This window comes from Cajanus cajan, chromosome 1 (assembly GCF_000230855.2).
Source record: "Cajanus cajan strain Asha chromosome 1, NIPB_CcT2T_4, whole genome shotgun sequence".
Lineage (NCBI taxonomy): Eukaryota > Viridiplantae > Streptophyta > Magnoliopsida > Fabales > Fabaceae > Cajanus > Cajanus cajan.
Window position 1 is genome coordinate 76,250,804 of NC_138517.1, and position 23,603 is coordinate 76,274,406.

A 23,603-nucleotide genomic window follows, 5' to 3' on the forward strand; every position below is an offset into this window, starting at 1 on the left:
ACTAATTGGTATTTCCTGTTTAGAGTTCACTAAATTCGTAATACAATTGTAAAACTATCGTACACTACAAAAAAAAATTGCACGAAATAGAGGCTCTCTTAGTTTCTAGATTATTTGCTAAAAATTTTGCCCAAAAGAATTTATTTTAAAATCCTGGTATCTTTACTAAACATATAGACAAGAACTGTCCAATTGAGAATGAGTATGACGTGGAGGTGCAATTGTGCGAGACGAGATCGATTGTGAATTTATTATATCTCCGTGACAGTATAAACCAAATCCTTTTTGAGTGAACCGACCCTCTTAAAAAATAGGTTCGATCTTTAAAATTATATTTAAAAATATATATCTAGTTCATTTTTTTTTACAATTGGTTCTAGTTTTTTTTAAAATGGTTCAGTCTGGTTTTAAATTCAGTTCGATTCTTTTGGTTTTTTGAACACCCCTATGTATTTCCTCAATTTAAATGTAACAAACATGGAAGTCAAGAATTTAGTATGAAAATAAGAAGGAATAATAACTTGGGAGAATCAAGATGGGGTTCAAAAGGGAGCATAGGGAAAAAAGAACGAACTCACCTATTTTTAGGATTTTCACAATTAGTGAAGATGTGAGTGAACATGTGCTTCATAGTGAACATTTGTTCTTTTCAAATCAATGAAAATAATGAAGGAGTTTCAGCACAAGGACATTGTTGCTCAAGGCCATTATATCCTATTTCAGTTTCTTCTAGAATGATTTCTCCAATAGAGGAGAAGGGTTAAAAAAACCATGACTCAAATTGTAAGTAAATAACTTATGGTAAAAAAATTTAATCCTTAGGAGTTGAAAGTAATATTTAAGAAATTACCTTCTATAATTGATGTGACAAAGGTAGACCAATGACTACATTTTATTATTTTAACACACATAAACATCAAAATATATTAATCAAAACATGCATGGAAGTAATAGCTTTAAATAAACCCACTTTTAATGTGTTATCACAAAAATTTAAGTGGACTCAACTCTCTTTGTAATTTTAATTGTTGTAATACTTGTTGACATTTCTTCGACCATGACCTCATAGTGAAAAACGTGAAATTGTTGCATGATAACAAGGTCTTGGACTCACATTTACTTTATACTATGCAGAAGTCCATCTTTTCTTTTGTCTTATGACATGAAGAAGGACGTTGAAGAAGTTAAAGAAATAGGGTTTGAAACTTCCAAGTGTAAGTTCATGATAGTGTTGCTAGCCAAAAGGGTCATTTTGAAAAGACGTGAAAGTTGAGGCCTTTAAGAGATGGGGTTTGTCAGAAAAGATGGTTCTTGACGCATTCAGGAAGCAACCCTCTATTTATGTTATCATCCAAGGATAAAATTAATAGGGTAATGAGATTTTGGGTTGATCAATATGGTTGGGACTCTTTCACCCTTACCAAGAGGCTAAAGATGTTTGGGTTTAGTTTGGTGAAAATGGTCATTCCTATGGCTTTTGTTGTGTAGTGTTTGATTGCCAACGATTTGAGAGAAAAGAGCACCAACTTGTTAACCCCATTTTTTATTTCTGATAAGTTATTTCTTGAAATATAAACTATTTTGAGGAGGAAAATGATTAACTGTTAAAGTTGTACAAGGAAAAATGAATGTCCAATCAAACAAGGAAGATTGTGAATGTGTTTAAATACCCATTATCACATATTTCAATTCATTCAAATAGAAAAGCATGGATCTAGGTGGATTAGCATACTTTTGTAATGGTGAAATGGAAAACCAAACATGGACTATGTAGTGTACTGAAGCTATCAAATGGTTAACTTGTGAGTTCAAATTTTGTGTATTCAACCTTATGTTTTTTCATCCTATTAAAGTACTTGTCATTTGTTGTATAATTTGCAGCTAATTTAACTGAGTTGTTTCTTTTTCTAGTTTTGAACTCTTGTGGATTGTTGCAATTCCCACTATAGTTGTGAATTATGATGTACATCACTACTCGATGCTTTATAAATGACTGGAGCACAAGTATAAATTCTTTAATATATGATGCTTATTTCTAACCTTGATTAACTTGCATGTTGCTATTGTTGTCTTTGTAACAAATATATATTCACCAATTTTGATTTTTGAGTATGTATTTGGGAAGATTCTTTGGTTGGTATTAATGGCTAGTAAATTGGCTTGTGACTTGTCAAATATTTTTAAGGATTTATTTTTTGGTCATTTAGCTTAGATATAAAGGGCAGATTTGCAAGATTACCAAATCTCCTTCAATTATTGTTGAATTTAAAATATATCATGGTCCATGTCTCATTTATTCTTTGTTGGCAGAATGTCAACTTAAGGCAAAACTTGAGTATTTGAATAGTTATTTCTGAGATGTTTAACAGGGATATATGTGTGATAGCTTCTAAGTGCATCATTTTTTTCCTTGTAGAAAAGTTTTCTTTTGTAGCTTGTATGGTTGTGTGAGATAGATAAGTGTTGCTAAGAAGAAATTAACTAAGAATCAATAGCTTAGTGCCTGTTTTTGTTTTGCAATTTTTTCACTGGGTTTATTAAGTCAAAATACGATATTGGATTCCTTAAGTTTTAATGATAACAAACGAAAGAATTTCTTTTAAACAAAATGAATTATCTGTAAAATATTTTATATCAGACAAAGTGTAAAATGTATATCAACTGTAAGATGAAGAGAATCAGATGAAGCATACAATCAATCTCATTATGCATTAAACGTATACTTTTAAGTGAGACTAACAATAAATTTCAATAAATGATTTATTCCTTAACAGATTGAATAAGAAGTTGTCTTGGAACTCTCAAAATTTTTAAAGAAAGAAAAGTAAAATTATTCGTCAGAAGTAAGAGGAAAAATCTCGGATATCATGGAAAAAAAAAAGGCTCTACAAGAACTGCTATGCACTAAAATTACTTATGTTATGCCTATTTAGAAAGAAAAGATGATAAGCAGCCTGCTAGATCAAATAAAAGATACACGTTTTATTGAAAAGCATTGCATGCTTGCATTAAATGAAGCAATGATTATCTTTCTCCTTTAGGATCAATAATGAAGACAGATGAAGCAACTCATGAAGCAACTTATGAGTTCAACCCAAATTGCCGCAATGGTCATCTTCTTTGAAGCTACTATATAAGGATCAAGCCTTCAAGAAAGAACATAGAGAAACATAGAGCAGAAACTCGCATACAAAGAAACATTCACTATGAATTCTGTATATATTTCTTCATAGATTACTTGTACTTTCATTGTTGGTTGTAACATGTCTAGAAGAGATGAAGCAACCTTATAATCCTTTGTAACCTTTGTTGAAAGGGTTGAGCCTAAAGAGACTTGTTTGAAAGAATACTTGGTACTAAGTCTGGAGAGGCTTGTTGTTCAAAGAATACTTAGGTAATTGTTTCAACAAGCAAGTCAAAGACTACTTAAGATTGAGCCAGAAGTGACTTATTGAAAGAATACTTGTATCTTGTCTAAAAGATAGTAGAACTCAATATGGTTGAATTGAGAACTAGATGTAATCTCGATGGTTGAGATGAACGAGTATAAAAATTTTAGTGTTTCATCTGACTCTTCTCCAATGCTTTGTCTGTTAAGTTATTTTCTTTTCACTGAACAAATATGTGAGTTTTTTATACACATTATTCAACTCCTCTTGTAGTGTGTGTCTTTTCTCCATGATTTGGTATCAGAACTCAACCTTTGATGGGGTTGAGCATCTAACAATGCTAAAGGAAAATATCCACAATGAGAAGTAATGAAGGACAATACTTACCAGAAAAAGTTTTTCTCACAAGGCCTCATACCTTCAACGGAGAAGACTACCCATATTGGAAGGACAAGATGGAGATGTTCATCAAATTCATCCAGTACCAACTCTAGAGAATCATCACTCAAGGTGATATCATAGTCACTAAGCCTAGGAGTTAGTATACTCAGGATGACTATAACATTTTGTAGTTAAACACTAAAGCATGATATATTTTTGCCTACTCCTTATCTAGAACTGAATATAACAAGTTCTATAGTTGCTCAATTGTGAATGAAATGTGGGATGCCATCAAGGTAACTCATGAGAGCATTGAAAATGTTAGGCTTAGACAAGCTGCCACACTCCAAGGCACTATGAGTTGTTCTCCATTAAGGAGAGTGAAGCCATTGACAAAATGTTTAGAAGATTTCAATAAATTCTAAATGGGTTAAACTCCATAGGAATTGAGTTATCAAAAGCTCAAAACAATTTAATGATCTTGGATACTCTTTCAAAGGTCTAGAAACTAAAGGCCACCACCATTGCTAAAGCATGAGATCTTAAATTTCTCACTATTGATGAACTTCTTAGAACTCTTCAAGTTCATGAAGTTCACTTAAATAATAAAAATCATTCTAAAGCAAATGAAACCATTGCTTTAAAAGGTGGTGAATCTAACAAGAGGAGAGAAAAAGGAAAAACACTGAAAGCTAAGTTTGAGTCAAGCAACTTAGATGATAGATTTGAAGACTCAACAGACGATGAGATTTCTCTCATGTCCAAGAAGTTCAAGAACATGCTCAAGAAAAAAAGAAAACTAAGGAACTTTCACAAAAAAAAAAGACAAAATCAAAAAGTCCAGCAAACCTAACAATAAGGAAATTGTCTGCTATGAATGTAAGAAACTTGGACATCTAAAGGTTGACTGTCCATCTATCAAGAAAAGGTGGTCAAACAAAAAGAAAACTAAAAGAAGTCTAATGGCCACCTAGGAAGATCTTCACAACAGCAGCAACTTAGATGAAAAGATGGCCAACATCTGTCTCATGGCAGACGTAAAGTCAAACGCAATAGATATTGAGGTAAAATTTGACTCAAGTAATTATTCATCTGATTTTGATTGTGAAGAGATGTCCTATGATATGCTCTTAGCTAGCTCTCACATGACCTCTTTAGAGTACAAGAAACTTAAATAAAAGTGCAAGTTTTTAGAAAAAGAAAATCTTGAACTCAAAAAAGGCATGTCAGACGCAGCAAAATAAATATAAAAGTGTGAAAGACAAGATCATAAGTTTTGTCCCACCTAAGATAGAAGCTATAAAAAATAAAAACCTATAACTCAAGAAGGACTTAACAAAATTTGTAGATGAGTCTTCTAAGTTAAACATGATTTTAAAACACGAAAGAATATCATCTGACAAAAATGGTCTTGACTTTAATATTGACTCTAGGACTTCTCAAGTCAAACCCAAGGTTTCCTTTCAAAAAGCTAGTAATTATGGAGCTAAAACTCCAAGCAAACGATATGATAAGACCAAGGGTGTAAGGACTAACAAGAAAGGACCCAAGAAAATATGGGTACCAAAGACTCAAATAATTATTGTTTCACATATCCTTAGTGGGAAAGCGAAAGGATTCATACTGGTACCTGGATAGTGGATGTTCGCGACACATAACAGGAGAAAGGTCTATGTTCCTAGACCTTCAACAACATGAAGGTTTTGTGTTGTTCGACAGTGGAAAAGGGATGAGCAAGGGTAGAGGTAAGATAGGTAAAGACTTTATACCAAATGTAAATAATGCACTTTATGTTGAAGGTCTAAAGTATAATCTAATGAGCATGAGTCAATTTTGTGATAGTGGTTATACTATAGTCTTTGACAAAGATGCATGCATAATCAAGCAAAATTATGAATTTGTGTTTTTTACTATTTAAAGAAAATATAATCTCTATGAGATTAATCTGACTAGCTTGATCAAATAGATTGTAACATGTCTAGTCTCTAGAGAAGATAAAAAAATTTATTTAGCATAAAAGGCTTGGGCATTGTCAATATGAAACATATTTCAAAATTAACCAAAAAGGGTTTTTAGTAAGAGGACTGCTTGAGATTTCTTGGAAAAATCATCTTCTTTGTGAAGCATGTTAGAAAGGGAAATAGATAAAATCATCTTTCAAAGCTAAAAAAGATGTTTCCACTTTGAGACCACTAGAACTGTTACATATAGATATGTTTGGTCCAACTAGGACAAGTCTAGGAGGTAAAAAGTATGAATTTGTTTTAGTAGATGAATATTCTATATCCACATAGGTATACTCCCTAGGCCATAAACATGAGTCATTTAATGTATATGAGATATTTTGTAAGCATTTTCAAAATAAAAAAAGTTTTTGCATAACTACTATCAGAAATGACCATAGGGCTGAATTTCAAAATGTTAATTTTCAAAACTTGTGTGAAAAATATGGTATCTTTCACAACTTCTCTTCACCGAGAACACCTTAACAAAACAAGGTAGCTGAAAGAAAGAACAAAATTTTACAAAAAAAATGGCCATAACACTTCTTTGTGAAAATGATTTACCAAAACACTTTTGGACTAAAGTAGTGAACACAACGTCTTATATTCGAAATAGAATATTGATAAGACCAATTATTAAACAAAACTGCCTATGAGCAATGGAGAGGAAGGAGACCCAATATATCATACTTTCATCCTTTTGGATGTGAGTGTTATATCCTAAGCACTAAAGATAAACTTGGTAAGTTTAATTCTAAGGTGGATAAGGATATCTTCCTTGGATACTCAAACACCTAAAAGGCATATAAAGTTTATAATTCTAGAACCTCTGTGGTAGAAGAATCTATCCATGTAAAGTTTGATGATGCTCTAACAACTGATAGGAAACTATCCAATCTATAAGAGGATTTTGCAAAATTACATATTGGAGATCAGATGAAAGAGCCAAATGTTGCTAGTTAGATGAAGGAGCCTCCTGAAAGTTAAACGAATCAATCATACAAAGTCACTAGATCTCACAAGGAATGGAAGTTCATCAACCATCATCCTCAAGATTAGATTTTAGGTGACAAGACTAATAGAGTCAAAACAAGATCTGTACTCAAAGATAATGCATCATGTGCTTTAGTATCTGAAATATAACCAAAAAGCATAGACAAAGCATTAAAACAAAATGATTGGATCATTACCATGGAGGAGTAGCTGAATTAATTTGAAAGAAATGATGTCTAGACTCTAGTTTCAAAGCTAGAACATCAAATTGTCATTAGGATAAGATGAGTTTTCAGAAATAAACTTTATGAACAAGGAAAAGTGATAAGAAATAAAACTAAATTAGTAGCTCAAGGCTACAATCAGACAAAAGGAATAGATTTCACTATGACTCTTGCTCCAGTTGCTAGACTCGAAGCTATTAGGATTATGCTAGCTTTTGCTACTCACAAAAACATAAAACTTTTTAAAATGGATGTTAAAAGTGTCTTTCTAAAGGGATTTATTAAAGAGGAAGTTTATGCTAAACAACCTCTAGGCTTTGAAAACCCTCAATTAAAAGAACATGTTTTTAAACTGAAAAAGGCTCTCTATGGTTTGAAACAAGCTCTTAGAGCTTGGTATGAAAGATTAAGTAACTTCTTACTCGATAATGATTTTGTGAGAGGAAAAAATGACACAATTCTATTTAAAAAGTGTCTAGAATTGATTTCATTATTGTGCAAATTTATATAGATGATATAATCTTTGGTGCTACTAATGAATCATTGTGTGAAGATTTTTCAAAGTTAATGCAGATTGAATTTAAGATGAGCATGATAAGAGAGCCAAATTTCTTCCTTGGTCTACAAATCAAGCAGACAAATGAAGGCATATATATTCATTGACAAAAATATGCTACAAAACTTGTTCAAAAGTTTAAGATGAATAATTGCAAGCCAATACCTATACTCATGCATCCGTCTATAGGACTATCAAAAGATGAAATAGGTAAATCAATAGATCAAATGATCTACAGAGGTATGATTAGATTTCTACTTTATCTAACTGCTAGCAGACCTGATATTTTGTTTAGCGTATGTCTTTGGGCTAAATTTCAATCTGACCCCCAAAGAGTCTCATTTGAAAGTTGTGAAATGAATATTCATATATATTGCAAGTTTTACTAACCTAAGTTTGTTTTATGAATGAAATAACAATTTCGAGTTAACAGGATTCTTTGATGTAGACTATGCTTGGGACAAAATTAAAAGAAAGAGTACAAGTGGAGGATGTCACTTTTTTGAAAGTTGTCTCATTTCTTAGACAAGCAAGAAACAAAACTCCATAACTCTTTCAACAATAGAGGTAGAATATATTTCAGCTACAGGATGTTGTTCATAGCTCTTATGGATGAAATATCAATTAGAAGACTACTCTAGTCTTAAATCAAATATACTTGTATTCTATGACAACACAAGTGCCATAAATCTATCAAAAAATCTCATACAACTTTCCAAAGTTAAGCACATTGAAATAAGATATACTTCATTTGTGATTATGTCCAAAAAGGCTTTAGCTAAGGAATGTTTCAATTTCATTTCTAAAAAACATCTACATTTAAAATGCCTAGTAGACTAAGACATTGATACATCATTTTACTATGCTTCATCTGATCATGTTGTATGATTCATCTGATCTTGCTTCATTTGATTAACGTGTCATTTGATATGCATCATCTTACCTTCATTAATCTAACACAATTACTTTAAATAAATATATGTTTTTTAACATCTCATTTGAAGTTTGAGAAAGGTAATAGGCATATTAAATACCATTAAATGCAAGGAATTATTATCGCATTGATTAACCAGAAAGGTAATGCGTGGAAAAGTGGACACAATAGAAGCGTGTTTCGTTAGCATGTAACTACTATGTGAATTGTTGCTCACCAACCATGACTCATAAACGTGCATATATCTTTATGTCACATAAACCCACAAACACTTAACTACGCAACCTCTTTTTGCACCTATTACTATTCATCTTTTTCCTCACGAAAATCCTTTTTTCTTTCAAAATCCTAAGTTCAAAATGGCCCCAAGAACTATCCCCTTCTGGTCAAAAAGTGCCTATGAAGGAGTAACCCAAGAACATCTTCCTACTTGAAAAGATGATTGTTGTATAGAAAATGCAAGATGAAGGGTTGATGGAAACCTACTTTCCAAGGATCCCTTTGGTAGAAAAAGAATCAAAAAGGGTGAAAGATGATAATGATGGTTTGAAAATTTGTAGGTCATTTACCCTTATTTTGTAAGGTACCCTACTTTTGGAGGTCTATCCTACCTTAAGGACTCCTGTTGTTGTTTTACATTTTTAATAGTGATTGTATAGGATATTTTTGACCATGTATTTTGGGTCAAGTAGTATAGCAATTTTTTTCCTTGTATTTTCCTTTTTGGATGTAATTAGTAGTTTGGGGGAGATGTAACTAGTCTAGGCTATATAGACTTATTTGGGCTTGGATAGCCCAAACATTTCTAGCCCATTAAGGTTGGATGTTCACTTGCCTAAGCAAGTGATTTGGACATCCAAGCTTAATAAACAAGCCATCCAAGCTTATTAAATAAGTCGCATGGCCTTGATTGTGACTAGAGATGGCAAATATACCCATACCCACGAGTACTACCCGAACTTGTCCCGACTTTGACGGAGAATACCCGGTTTGACTGGGTACGGGTACGGGTACGAATAAAACTTGATGTATTAAATTGGGTACGGGTACGGGAACCAGTATGTACTTACCCGTCCCCGTACCCGTTCCCGTTCCCATTTTTAATTTAATACTCACTTTTAATTTAATTATATTAAAGAATTTTAATATTTTTTATGTGTGATTATTTATTATAATATGAGATAGAGAAATAACTTAATTATAATTATAATATAATAGAAAAATAATTTTAAAATATCATATTTTTTTACAAAAAAAAAAATTGACGGGTACGAGTATGGGTATACCCGATACCCGACGGGAACGAGGATGGGGATGAAAGTTATATACCTGACGGGTATGGGTACGGGGACGGGGATGGGGATGGGTTTGACTCGCAGGGACGGGGACGGATATCATGAAACTCGTACCCGACCCGCCCTGTTGTCATCCCTAATAGTGACATCTCAACAAACTAGTCAAAGTAATCATTAGTCTAGTAATTATAATAATTAGGTTAGGTAATTGGAGTTAACTTAAGCTAACATAAGTTATTCTTAAACTAGGATTAACTTAGTTTGCTCCATAAGCTTCTTGACAACTAACTAGACTTGTAGAAAGTTAACTAAAATTGGTTAGCTTAAGTATAAGATAGTTAACCATGGTTACACTTGACCATGGTTAGATTATCTTGCACCATAAGCCAACCAAACTCCTATGTATAGGATTTCCTTATATTGGCTGAACTTTAACTTTGAGTATTAATGAATTAGATGCATTTTTCTAATACTCTCTCAAAGTTTGTTTCTCTCTTTGAAACTTATTCCATTTCTCTTATCCTCAATTGAGTTTGGTGAGATTTGAAGGGACTTATCACTCCATGAGTGTGGTGTCTCCAACGGGACTCTTTACCTTTCCATGTGTATTTGAAGATAGCTTCTAATATCATTGGAGGTCATTGGAAAAGTTAGGAGGAGATCAAGAAGGAAAGGTCCGTTTAAAAAACATGGAGGAGGAACTACATCAATCTAGTCTCTCCAAAGGGTTTTTCATCAAGAATGTCTTGTGAAGCAATACCTAGACAATGTTGCGTAGACGAAGTTTGCTAAGATGAAATGTGACTAGTTCCATACCCCTTATGTCAACTTCTGGGCATTAGCTATCTAGAAACCACTCTCCATCATTAGCACGATGGAGACCACCATCGTCCACACCTCTCTCTAAACATAAAATATAGGAATAATTACAATTTTGTTCTTTATATTTCATAATTTTACAAATTTTACTATCAATATTTTATTTTATCATCTAATTTTTAAAATTTTACATATTTTATTATTTTATTAATTAATAACTTAACATCATTAATTAATTATTTACGTGATGTGTTAATTATCAATATCAATAATTAACAAATTACGTAAAAAAAAAAAATTGTGTCAAACGATTATAAAATATATAAAATTTTAAAATTTAAGCAATAAGAAAAAGAGTAAGTGACAAAAACGTGATTTAAGAAATTAGATACAAAAATTGTGAAATCTTAAGATATGGATAAAGAAGAAGGAAAAAAAAAGTGTAATTAATTAAACCCAAAATGCATCCGTCTAAAACATCACCAAAACAAGCCACGAGGTTTGGGAAGGTTCTCTGTTCAACATTGTACTTACGGTAGAATAACTGACCGCGAGGCCTCGTTTGGCATCACACCACACGATGGGTCAGGCATTTCGTCGAGCATCTGGAAGAATCCGAACGGCATCCGAAGCTGACACCTCATCCTTCTCCAAGCCCAAGACCGCCGTCGATCGCCGCCAGCCGTCTAAGGTCGCCGCCGACAAGCCGCCACAGATCTCAAAAGCCGCCGAACAAGACGTACTTCAAGCCGGTAACTCTCTCTCTCTTTATGTTCATGGTCTTTGCTTGGGAAACTAGGGTTAAGCGATTGCCAAATGTCGCTCATTAACATTGTTTCGTTCTGGGAAAACCGAAAACGTCAATGGTGGCTCCGAAATTAAGGTTGCTTGTATTGTGAGGGTTATGGTGGAACTGTGTTCTACTACTATGTTGTGGTTTTTGTGAACAAGGCGAAGAACCATGTAGAGCTTTGTGAATATCGTTATTCAGTTTAAAGTTTTGCTTTTGGAAATTTCACGTTACACCCAGAAAGGTTGGGTAATGGGTAGGCATGCTTAGTTAAGCTGAAAATGGTGTAGTGAGAAGTTTGGAGAAAAAGAATAAAATTCACGATGCTTGTCACAGTCAAATTGCTGCACAGTAAATACTGGTGTGCAACACATTTTTTCTTCAACCTCGCTGTTTTCTATCCCTCCTTAATGATAAGAAATTGACCTTCAAGTAGAGTTTCAATCGTTCTTCCATTTTTTTTATCCATATACATGAATCACTTAGTATTCCAAAATTGACAATCAAACACTAGTCTATGTGCTCAAGTGTGACATTTCCTGGCCAAACATTAATGTAACACAGCAAAAAAGCGATCTTGATAGCACTAGATTGACATTCCGTGTTCCAAGACAGGCTTTACAATCAGGAGTTAAGAGACTTGGTTAATTGTTCACCCATTTACAATCTAGCAATAACCAGTGAACACGTATTTTCTGTTTTCACTTCTAATTACAAAATGTCACTTTGTTTTTAATTTGTTTCTTGTTTTTAAAAGTTTAAGTAAGAAATTGTGAAAATAGAAAATGAAAACAAAAAACAGTGAGTTGTTTTCTTTTGAAACAAACAGGAATCAAAATTAATACAAGATTACGATTTTGTATTAAATGTGAAAACAGAAAATAAGACTAAAAACCATTTTCTAAAATCAAATGGCCTCAAGTCTTCCATCTCGGACTGTTTTCATTTCAGCTTTTCCACCTTGCGTGGTGGATATACCCTTAAAGGTGTCGCCTAATGTTAATTTGTGTATTTTTTGCGATATGCATGCATGGATGTTGCTTATAATTTTGGTGTTTTGTGAGGTTTTATAATGCCACTGTGATAGTTCATTGTTGTTGATTACACTGCTATTTGTTCTTGCCTTAAGATGATCGTCCTGGAGTTAATAATATGGACAACGTCCTGGAAGAAAGAGATCCGAAATTTGATGCTATGCTTGGTCAAATGGTTGGTAGAATTACAGCAAAGCCTGGGGGGAAACCTGAGATGGGTGAGGTGAGTTTTCCGAAGTTGTCTTTACTCCTTATGTAGAGTTGAAGTTGATGCATAAATGTCATTCGGTATGATTGGCATTGAAGATCTAGGAAATCCCGTTTTTTTCTACACTGGCTTCTTCATCTCCTGTCAGATGAAAGAACATCTGCCAAGATAATCATTTCTTTGACTGTCCTTGAAAATATCATAATTTCTGCTTTTAGTCCTTATCAAATTTTATTCACTGTTAGCTCCTAAACTTTATAAAAATGTAGTATTTTATTAGTCCCTGCAAACTGCAAAGGGGCTTTTGAGTGACCAAGAAAACACTATTTTCAAGACATTTGGAACTAGAAATGAATAAAATTCTAGTAAGGACTAAAAATATATTCTTGCCTTGCTTACCTTGACATGTATACCTTTATGATTACATACTAATATACCTTTATAAATCTTGTACCATTGCTCATCATCAACCAAGGCTGGATTAATGGTTTTTGTCATTTGTTTACCCATAGTATTAGGATGGTGCCTTGGAAACTTAACAAATTTGATTAATCTCCAAAGTCCAATGTACATAATATGTGTTAGGATTCCTAAAAGTAATCCCTTTTCTAGCAGCTTCCCAAGAGAGCTTTAAAAAAAATATCTCAAAAATAATCTGTTACCATCGACTATTTCGGTTTAAGTGGTCAAAGCTTTTCTTTTGACTTTTAGGGCATATTTTACCGAGACAAGCTCATCTTACAGTTAGACAATGTTATTACAGGCCTTTGTGGCTGAGAAGTATAGTAGGCCTATGCCCAAATTGCGAAACACAAAACCAGATTCTGGTCGTTACGAGGAAAGGCCAGTTCCTGCTGGGACTTTGAATGTAGCACAGTTGCGCCATATCCTCCTCTTGCATGAAGGCAAGGCTGATGATCACAATGGGCCTATGGATGCTCACCAAATTGCCGAAAAGTTTAATGTCGATGTTGCTCAGATTCAGAGGATCTTGCAGTTCTTATCGCAACCTCCAGAAGGGAGCAGTACAGACAAGAACAAAGCACCACGATAAACAGCTTTACTGGCATTGCTAACTAGTTCTTGTCTGAAAAAGGCTGTTTGTTCTAAATGGTTTGAAGTGTGGATAAAGTCTTGCCCATTGAAAAATGTAGTTCAACAGAAAGGAGTATGCCAAAAGCCATGACATCATGACATTATTGACTTGTAATGGACTATATATTATATTAGCAAGTGCTGGCCAGCCCAAATACTTAGATTTTTAAGGATATCGTGATATCAACAATTGAATTTGTTCTTGTAACGGAAATGAACCCTGGAGAGTGAGTTCCAATAAGGGTTTTGAAACCCTATGCTTAGTTTTTGTTTGTTCTTTTTTCAGTGCTTCACAACAATTAATAAAACATGAGCAAATTGAGCTTTGGCCTTGCAAGTTGCATGTATTTATAATTGTGTAATTCTTTTAGATTTGCGGACGAATAGACTTGGTCCTCGTTCGTGTCCTCAACGCCCCTGGTTAAGCTTTAAATTTACCTGGAAGAGTAATGATAACTAACTTACCTCTAGTACTAAACATAATTAGTCACCTAGATCCTGGCCATTGAGGAACGTTAACTAGATTGTTTGTAATGAAGACAGAAGCTTCTGTGTTCATTAGTACAGTCAGCAAAACCTTCTGTGTTCCAGACCTCTCAAATCGTTCATGATAAAGTCGAAACAAAAACAGGTTTTGAACCATTTAAGATAAATTTGGAAGTAAAAATCCCGTTAACTAATATAACAACAGAAACCCTGCTAGATCTTCGCTTTTATCTTGACTTATTTTCCATCTTAAAAGAACTAACATCTTATTCACTATTGCGGCGGTTAATTCATCATGCTTCCTATGCGGGGGGAATTAAGTTGATTAAAAAATAATGAGATAAAAAAAAAAATCATAAAATCCCCTTCTCCCCAATAGTAAAAATATCAAGTTAAAATAGATTCCAACCAATCTGATGTCAATTCATATGCAACAAATGTTACAGCACCAGCAGGTGCAGCTTTAACAGTTGATGGGACAATCCCTTTATATAGACCAGCCCAACCCTCCGCCTGTAATATTCGTCTCATGGCATCAGACATATTTTTGTATGCACGATGTTCTAGCCGAGCTCCATATCTTGGATGCCTTTGTAGACCTTCAATCTGCAGTAAACAAATAATGAACATATTCATAATTGTATCCACATCAAGTCATGGAAACTTACGGACATCATTTAATCAGGCAAGAGCCTAACACAAGTTTACTTGTTTTTTATGGGGGTTCAACTTTCTAAAATTTACCTGAAATCTTTTCTTGACCACATCAAGTGGATGACAAACGAGCTTGGCACATGTTCCTGCAGACAAGCCACACAGGAATAGCTGAAAGCTAGAGAGGCTTTCTGCAGAAGGATTTGAATATTGACGACGATTCCATGCCTACAATTATCCCACATAATATATGCATCAGAACAGGTATCAGAGAATTGCTCACTATATAAAGTAAAAGTGAAGCATTTGTCATCTGAGAGGGAATCCAACTTTTTATACGATGTTGGTACTTGAGTGGACTAAATTTGCATCAACACGGTTCCAAGTATCCTTTTCTCTTTGAATACTTGCAAATATATTTAATCTAGCAGAAATGCACACCTGAGACTAGGTGAGGCATAATCAAGATTGATTGCTTGGACTAAACCTCAAAATTAATACAAACTGCTGTTATAAGCTTCTCTGTCGATGCAAATTCCTAGAGCAAAAATAATGACTGGCACGTATAAAGCCAATAGCAACCATATCTAGACACCCAGAATAGCAAATTATGTAACAGGTAAGATAAAAATCTAACAATGAGATTTAGATTTGAACAGGTGTTGAAAAAGTGAGACATGCATAGAGCAACCCTCATAACAAAAGGGATTGAATATTGCCGCATCTTTTGTCAATTTAATTCTAATATGCTCATTTAACTCAACCAAGTAAGTAAAATCACGGTACAAGCCAAGGCAAATTAGAGGCTAGAATACCAGAAATGCACAATATAAGAGGACCAACAGGTTCACCTTAATATAGTTTCACAACCAAGTGACATCCAATACGCATAATCATGTCAACTAAAAATAAATGAAATGTTAAAAAAAAGAACTGAAATTTTACCATGGTCCAACGTTTAAAAGTATCATAGGTTCCAAATTGTAGGCCTGCATATGGTATAATTTCAACTAGGGTTGGTGACAATCCAGCATACAAGCCTCGGAAGCCACGAGTTTGGAGAATATCACCCAAGGCTGACCTCATGTTTGGGTAAACCTACATGATGGGAAAATATTAGCATAACATAGCTACAAATTGATTCCACAGGACAACAAGGACCACAACAACCTAAAACTATGCACTAAACTAAAAATATATTGTCAATGGCCAACAGTAGGGCTTCTAACGCCTTAAGGGCTGATCTTGGTTGTATTAGTTTTTCTAGAGGTTTCTAGGTTTTGAATAAATTTCTTGTCCAACAAAAAAAAAGGCAGTAGAGGTTTTTCTATTTTGTCCAGAACTGAGGTGGAACATTACACCAAAATTTGAGGCTAGGGTTATAATCTATATTCTATATAACCATGTCACACCTATTCACATCAATGCTTGAGCAACAGATTTTGGGTGCCTACTTGATGACATTGCAATAAACGGCCATGCTACAAAGTTCCTCTATGCATTTGACCAGAATATTTTAGGTTTACCATAGCTTCTATATCATTAAAAATCACACATGACATGATCTGGCAAATTTTCAGCCATGCCCTGTGCTCCTCAAGGCATTTCATCAGCAAACTTAATGGTTAAACATGGCTTCTAGACCATTAAAAATTATTCATGATAATATGATTTGATAAATTTTCAGATGTGAAATACCATCATTATTAATCAAGAAAATGTGCTCCCACCCTATAATTGGCAAAATGAATGGTAATGAACTAAACAAAATGCTTTTAAGTTGTTAGGTGAAGACACAAAAATGAACTATATTACATATTTAGCACAGGGGACTGAGAAAGAAGCATAAGTAAATGGACAGGATCACAGCCAAGGGTGTTTAAAAAGCATGCCAGCAATTTCCTTCACAGTTCATAACACTAATACACATTACAGTAATTTACTTCAAAACCATCTTGCAACCTTGATCATTTTATAGTGCTTATACCTTTGGTTCACCCTGAGAAGCTAGTATGGTTCGGAGAAGATCAAAAGGATATGACCCTACAGTTGCAGCACACCCAGCAAATGCTCCACTCGCATAGGATAGATAAGGGCTCAAACTATTGTGATTCTCTGCAGCAACAGAAAGCAAAAAAAAAATGAACAAAATGAACCTACAACAGGAAATTCCCTAGTAATTAATACTTATAGATTGCACATGGACACAGGTTTTGATTGGCATACAAATAGTGTATACATCCATTAACTACAGAAAGCATCCTCCCCCTAAAGTGACTTATTAAAATGTATTAGTAAATTGTACAAAAATGACATAAGTTAGTAAAATCAAATTTAAATTCAGAATTACACTGTAACGATATGAAGAGATTTGGACCTACATATTTAAAGTTTTAACTGATAATGATGTGATAAACCAATATTTTCAACAAAAATAAAGTTTAGTAGACAGACACCTAGGAAAATAGTAGATAAAACATTCATTTTGCTCATCCAGCTGAGACGTTAGGACACTGAATAACAATTGAAATACAAAATAGGATACCTGTCTTGGAAGAACCAGAGGCAAAAGTCTTAAACATATGTAAAACAGTAAATTGTATAGCTGTATATGGCATAACCATGAGCAAAGCTGGTACGTTGCCCCGCCAAAAACCCTGTAATATAGCAAAATAAGAAAGGCTAATACATCTATTTTCCCCAGAAAAAAAGGTAGACAGGAAACTTCTGAAAGACATTCTTAAGAATTCAAGAATTATCAAATATACTGATTTCACCAACAGCCAATTAGTACCCTTTTAAGGAATATAGGGATCGGAGGCAGATTACTAATATAGAGAAGTAAAGTAGGGGGGGGACTAATGAATAGTTATAGAAACTGAGTTATTCTACCTGTATGCCTTCTTCTCTAAAAATATCTTTGCCTGCTTGTAACATGCCAGTATACTTTGAAGGTGTAGACAAACCCTTGCGTAGTAAAGTCCATGAAGATGTGGGCTCCAGTTGAACCTGTCAATGAATGTGAATGACAACTTATTTCAGCTCACTGCACACCTTGACAAGGGAAAGGCTACAAAAAGAATGTCATGAACCCAAGTACCCTATATTCATGCAAAACTTAAAAACATTAACAAGTAGACACAAATCTTATTGTACAACCCAAGCCAATGCAATCATCCCCAAGGTCACAGAACTTCTAAACAAAATTATGCCAATAACTGAGTAATTCCAGATATATTAAGCAAGGAAACCGAAACAGAAGACCTTTTGATCACCAGGAGCGAATATAATATTTTCTAATAGATAATAGGTCCCTTTTTATCTAAACAGTAGTATGAGTAAAAGAGAAGGAAAATTGACGAGTTTCTAAACATCATGCTTGGGGCTTCTTCAAAAACACTTTTAAGAGAGAAAAACTGCAATTAGCTTATGCATAATTTAATTTGTAGAAGTTCTCTCCTATTAGCTTCTCCAAAATCTTATTTTTAACTTGTGCATAAGTTAGTTTGGACTCATGGAGAAACTTATTTGAATTTCCCTTCACTTTTTTAACTAAGAAGTGTTTTTGAAGAAGTTTATCCAAACAAACCATAATATATTTCATACTAGATTAAACGAATCCTAAGAACCAACATGCATTGTCATGTGTGAAAACTCTTTGAGCCGGCGAAAGTCACAGTACTGCAAAGCAGAATGAGTCCCTGGCCCAAGTGGGCTACACCTATGTCAAGACTAAAAAGTAAAGAATTAAAAAAAATATGAAAAATAAAAATAAAAAATTTGAACATTGCATTCAAGCTAGATAGGTATGAACCACTAGGATCAACATAGTTGGGATAATATGAAAAAAGTTATGAGTTAAAACCTTGTTATCCTCATTGCAATTCCAACTAATAAAAAAAAGCTAACAGCCAAACCACACTCCTTCCCATCACAAATTAAAGTTAAACTATAACCAATCCCAGTATTTACAGAGAAAGACATTGCCAAACCCTGGACCCGACTCTACTCTACTCTATGTCATTCCTTAATTGAACACCGAAAACCATCTAAAAAAGCAAAAAGGCTGAGAAATAAATGACTGAAGAAACTTTCTAAACCAGGACACGTCTCCCTAACCAGAAAACGAGGAACAAATACACGATGGAGCGAAAGAATGGAAAAGTCAAAGAAACCACAAATTCTAAAAGATGGATTAAAAAGTAAGATAGACAAACCTGGAACCTAATCTTAATAACATCAAGAGGTGACGTCACTGTCCTGGAAATTCCACCGGAAATAGCTCCGGCGGAGGCATCAACGAAGGCCCGTCTGAGCTGGCTCGGTTCCCCCTCCATTGCCACAAGCCCCTCCTTTTCTAATTACACCCTGCAATAACATCACGCAATAACAATAATCGATTATCAACCATGACATTGGGAATTCCCTTGGATTTGGCGAAGCGAAGAGAGAGAGTGTTACCGGCGAGAGAGGAGGCGGAAGGAGGCAACGGAGAAGGAAGCAGGCATGGAAGGGTCTAGAGAGAGAAAGTAGAGAGAGAAAGGGAAGGAAAAAAACGGTATCGTTGCTGTTATTGTTATTTATTGCCGCCTTAATTTCATTGAAAAATTTTGAGGGCGGCGAGTTCTCCGCCTCTGTCTGAGGTGTTGCAGGAATTTAGCAGATTCTCGGACAGAGAGAGAACAAACTACTAAAATATTATTAATAATTAGTGTTAATAAAATAATATTTAAAATGAAATGCAAAAATTAAAAATAAATAAACGCAAGACAAGATCGTGGTTTTGTTGTCTGAGTCTGAGATGAGAAGAATGAAAAACGCGTGTTTTCCGGCGTTTTGTAGTTTGGATTGGACGGAGCCATTTTAGGGGAAAAAATCAAAAAAATTAAAAACGACTTTTGCTTTTCGTTTTGTCTGGCAACTCGCAAGTGCGGCTGGTTTCCGTTTCTAGCCTGACAAATCCCTTTGTTTGTAAAAAGTTTCTACCAAACGTGACGTTGGGTTAGATTCGTGTGTTTTAACCAAAACTAAAATGGTCTTAATTGTTTATTAATGATTTTATATTAAGATTAACTCTTTTTTACTATATGTGTTATCCTTTATCCTCTATTTTTTTGTGTCTTTAGATAAATTAGTTCATCTCTTCATCGATTCATTTTTTTTCTTAATTTAAACTAACGTGTACTTCTCATATTCGAATTTATGGAATTTTTCTAATTTTTTGGGATAAATTATCCTTGATTTGTATATTGATTTAAAAAATTATCTTCTATCGGATTAATTATTTGTACTTATCATGCCTTTACTAAATATGTTATCCTTTATCCTCTATTCTCTATCTTATATATCTATAAACCAAAAATGATTTTTTTTTTGTCAAGTTTCCTTTATTCCATGTCGAATTTTGTTTAAATTATTTTCTAAAAAAACTCTTGTGTAAATAGTTATTTTCTTTTTCTCTTATCTTCTAATTTAAATTATTTTGTCTCTTCATTGATTTATTTATTTATTTATGGATTATTTTTATTTGTTTTCTAATTTAAAATTGTATGTAGCACTCATATTCAGTTATATGACATATTATTCTAATTTATTGGAGAAAATATTTTTTTTTGTTAGGGTAAAATAGCTCAGGTGTGCGTTTAACACAATCTTAACATATGCAAAATACAACGCAACAAACTTAACCACATATGCACAATATAACAACTATATTTGTCATCACGTATTCAATTAAGAGATCTTTTATAACATAGGTGAATAGTCTAAGTGGCTTTATCTTATTAAACCAACTAACAATGCAATCTTTTTGAACTAGCTAAATCAATAGCTAATTTGGACAAATATTCACAACACAACATGATTTCTCAAATTTTGTCACTTAAACTATGAAAGTCTAATATTCTTGTCAAGGTAGAATAGCTTAAATGTAAGCCTATCACGCTCTTAGTATGCATAACTAAGTCTCCTATGAGATTAACTCGTTAATTACCTTCTAAGTACTACATCTCTTCCATTACTTAGTTAGAGACTATGGTCCTCAACTTCATAGCATACTCAGTTTGGTTACTTTATACATTTATGATTCGACTTGGTCTCCATATGGATCAACATTTGGTCGCTTTATAATCAATATAGCTTGAGTTGGCCCTTATATTATGGTCTCTAATAAGTATGACTTGACATTGTCCCCATACCACATCAACTAAGATCTTATAAGAGACTCAACAGTCTACTTCAAGAGTCAATTTTTCAAGAAGAATTTTCAATAGTTAAGCATGTAAAGCACTCCAACACAATATCCTCACAATGAAATATTCAACTTTTAAAACAATCTCTCATCTAATCCTAAGTCAATCAAAATAACTCAACATAATGTCTTAAGCATACAATATACAACTCAAATTGCAACTTTCAACAGTTTAATCATCAATGTACATTAGCCTAGGTCAATGTATAAAGAATTATCACATATATCAATATACAATGTGTGAGAGATTCAACTATTACATACATGTCTAACACTTGGTCAAGAAATCAACATATTTTCATTAGGTAACCCACATTTGGCACCATCTTCCCTGCATCTGGCGTGAATAAGTTGGAGAGTCTTTGGTTCGCCCATGCCTAGCGCCAATCTACTTACACTCAACATAAATGAGGAAGAGCCCTTGTGGCAATCACACCTAGCGTAGTTACCTTGTGGCAATCACACCTAGCGTAGTTAAACCCACATCGACCTCATTTAAGTAGAAAATTTATGTCTGACTCACGTCTAATGTCACTCCCCTAGCACCCAACGTCATTCAAACAGAGAATTTTTGTCTTGATCCCACCTAGCACCACTTAACTAGGGTTTGATGGCACCAAATGAAAAAGCTCCAAGGGAACCTATGCCTAACACCATTTAACCCACGCTCGACGTGACCAATTCAAAGATTTTTACTTTAACTCATGTCCAACGCTACCAATCATGCACTCAACGTTAATAAGACAAAGAGTTTCTGACCTACATCATGCTTGACACCTTGAAGTTGCGCCCAATACAATGGTGATTTCTACACTTGGTAGATCCACGTTTTGGCCCATCTAACTTAAAAACAAGAAAAATCTCCAACATGAAATTCATCCAATAACACATATGCATCACTAATAGTTCATTTATAGTAAGAAACACCACATACAAATCATAATTTGATCAAATTCATCAATTCCCCCGTCAATACACCACAAGAACAACAAGCCCCCCTTAACATCTTAATCTTAGAAATCAATCCTTACAACCACAAAGATGTATCACTCTATCAGAAATCAATAACAACTTCAATAAGAACAATCAAGAGCTTCCCTTACCTCTAAATCCAAGAGAAAAAAGAAGAAGGAAAAAGAAAACAAACACCTCTTGAAAGCTCTAAACAACACTTCAAAATTTTGATTCGAAGTTCTCAAAGCTTGAATCTAAGCACTACGACTTCATTCAACTTGTGAAAGAATCAAAGGTTAACCATGGAATCAAAAGGAAGTAGGGTCACTTATGATTCTAGAGTTCCTCTCTCTCTGGGTTTTCTCTGAAATAAACTTACAAAACTCAAGTATTAAAAGAAAACTTATATATCTCTTCCTAACAGGTTAAACTTAACTTTTGTTCAAAGGAACTTTTAATGACTGAAACTCACGAGAATTTCTAAATACTCAAAGTCTCTCAATAATTAAACAACAAATCACCACAACACATAATAATTTAATAAAATCAATAATTATTAAAAAAAGTATTATAGTGTTGTGAGAATAATTTATAAAAATATTTTTGCACAAAATAATCATTCATGTTTAATAAATAGGATTTTTTTTTTAAATCAATGAGTTTCTAGCTTAAAGAAAAACAAAACTAATTCTTGAATGTGAGTTACATTTATTCTCCCACTTTCAATAACTTAAGTTATTTTCATTCACAATTAAATTATTGGTAAATATTATATAGAATTTTGTGTTAAATTAGAGTACAAACCCTTTAAAAGTATATAATTAGTTAGTCTAGATGTACCTCCTTATCAAATTAAACCCTAAATTTTAAATAAAAAAAATTATAATTTCTATTTTTATATATCAAACTAATAAAAAAAAAATTCCTATTCTCTACTTTTATAATATAGGTCTCACTTCTTATATGCATGAAGGAGTATTTTAATGTATCCTCCTCTTGGTCCAAAGATTGACTTCATCTCATGTCTGATTAATCAATAAACAAAAAATCAAATGATTCCAATCCCATCTCTTCATGCTACGAGAACAAATACAAAATAATCCAGTTTTAAAATACGCAAGTAAAATCAACCAAATGTTTATATCTTTGAATAGTTTGTTGGCGTAGGTTTTTGAAAAAGTAGGGATCTTATTTACATAATTCTATCACATTGTTCACTAGTACAAAATGGGTCTTTTACGTCGTATATTTTGAGTCTTTTACGTTGAAAAAGGCTCTGATGTTAATACGGGAAACGTAAATTTACGTCGCCTGTTAAACGCGACGTAAATTTACGTCAGAAATGCCTTGTGCCCGACGTAAAAAAGGGCGAAAAATGACGCAACAATTTACGTTAGACTACACCTTGTCCGACGTAAATTTACGTCAGCTAGTGCTAGGTCCAACGTAAATTTACGTCGAACAAGGTGTAGTCCGACGTAAATTGTTGCATTTTTATTTATAATTTTGGTTTTTTTTATATACCCAAAACCTGCATA

The 23,603-nt window shown here is 33.6% G+C and overlaps 2 protein-coding genes across 2 annotated transcripts; one reads left to right on the top strand and one right to left on the bottom strand.

The window, feature by feature from the left end:
* The first annotated feature begins 11,065 nt into the window (after nucleotides 1-11,065).
* Nucleotides 11,066-14,058, top strand: LOC109803963 (dynein beta chain, ciliary protein). The gene is made up of 3 exons (XM_020365679.3): nucleotides 11,066-11,346; nucleotides 12,514-12,641; nucleotides 13,390-14,058. The coding sequence occupies exons 1-3, from the start codon at nucleotides 11,175-11,177 to the stop codon at nucleotides 13,678-13,680; spliced, it is 591 nt and encodes a 196-aa protein (XP_020221268.1). The 5' UTR covers nucleotides 11,066-11,174; the 3' UTR covers nucleotides 13,681-14,058.
* A 499-nt stretch (nucleotides 14,059-14,557) lies between these two features.
* Nucleotides 14,558-19,785, bottom strand: LOC109803965 (mitochondrial thiamine diphosphate carrier 2). The gene is made up of 8 exons (XM_020365681.3): nucleotides 19,323-19,785; nucleotides 19,079-19,229; nucleotides 17,754-17,870; nucleotides 17,407-17,518; nucleotides 16,849-16,976; nucleotides 15,807-15,959; nucleotides 14,952-15,089; nucleotides 14,558-14,813 (listed from the first exon to the last, which is right to left on the bottom strand). The coding sequence occupies exons 2-8, from the start codon at nucleotides 19,196-19,198 to the stop codon at nucleotides 14,595-14,597; spliced, it is 987 nt and encodes a 328-aa protein (XP_020221270.1). The 5' UTR covers nucleotides 19,199-19,229; nucleotides 19,323-19,785; the 3' UTR covers nucleotides 14,558-14,594.
* Nucleotides 19,786-23,603: the final 3,818 nt, after the last annotated feature.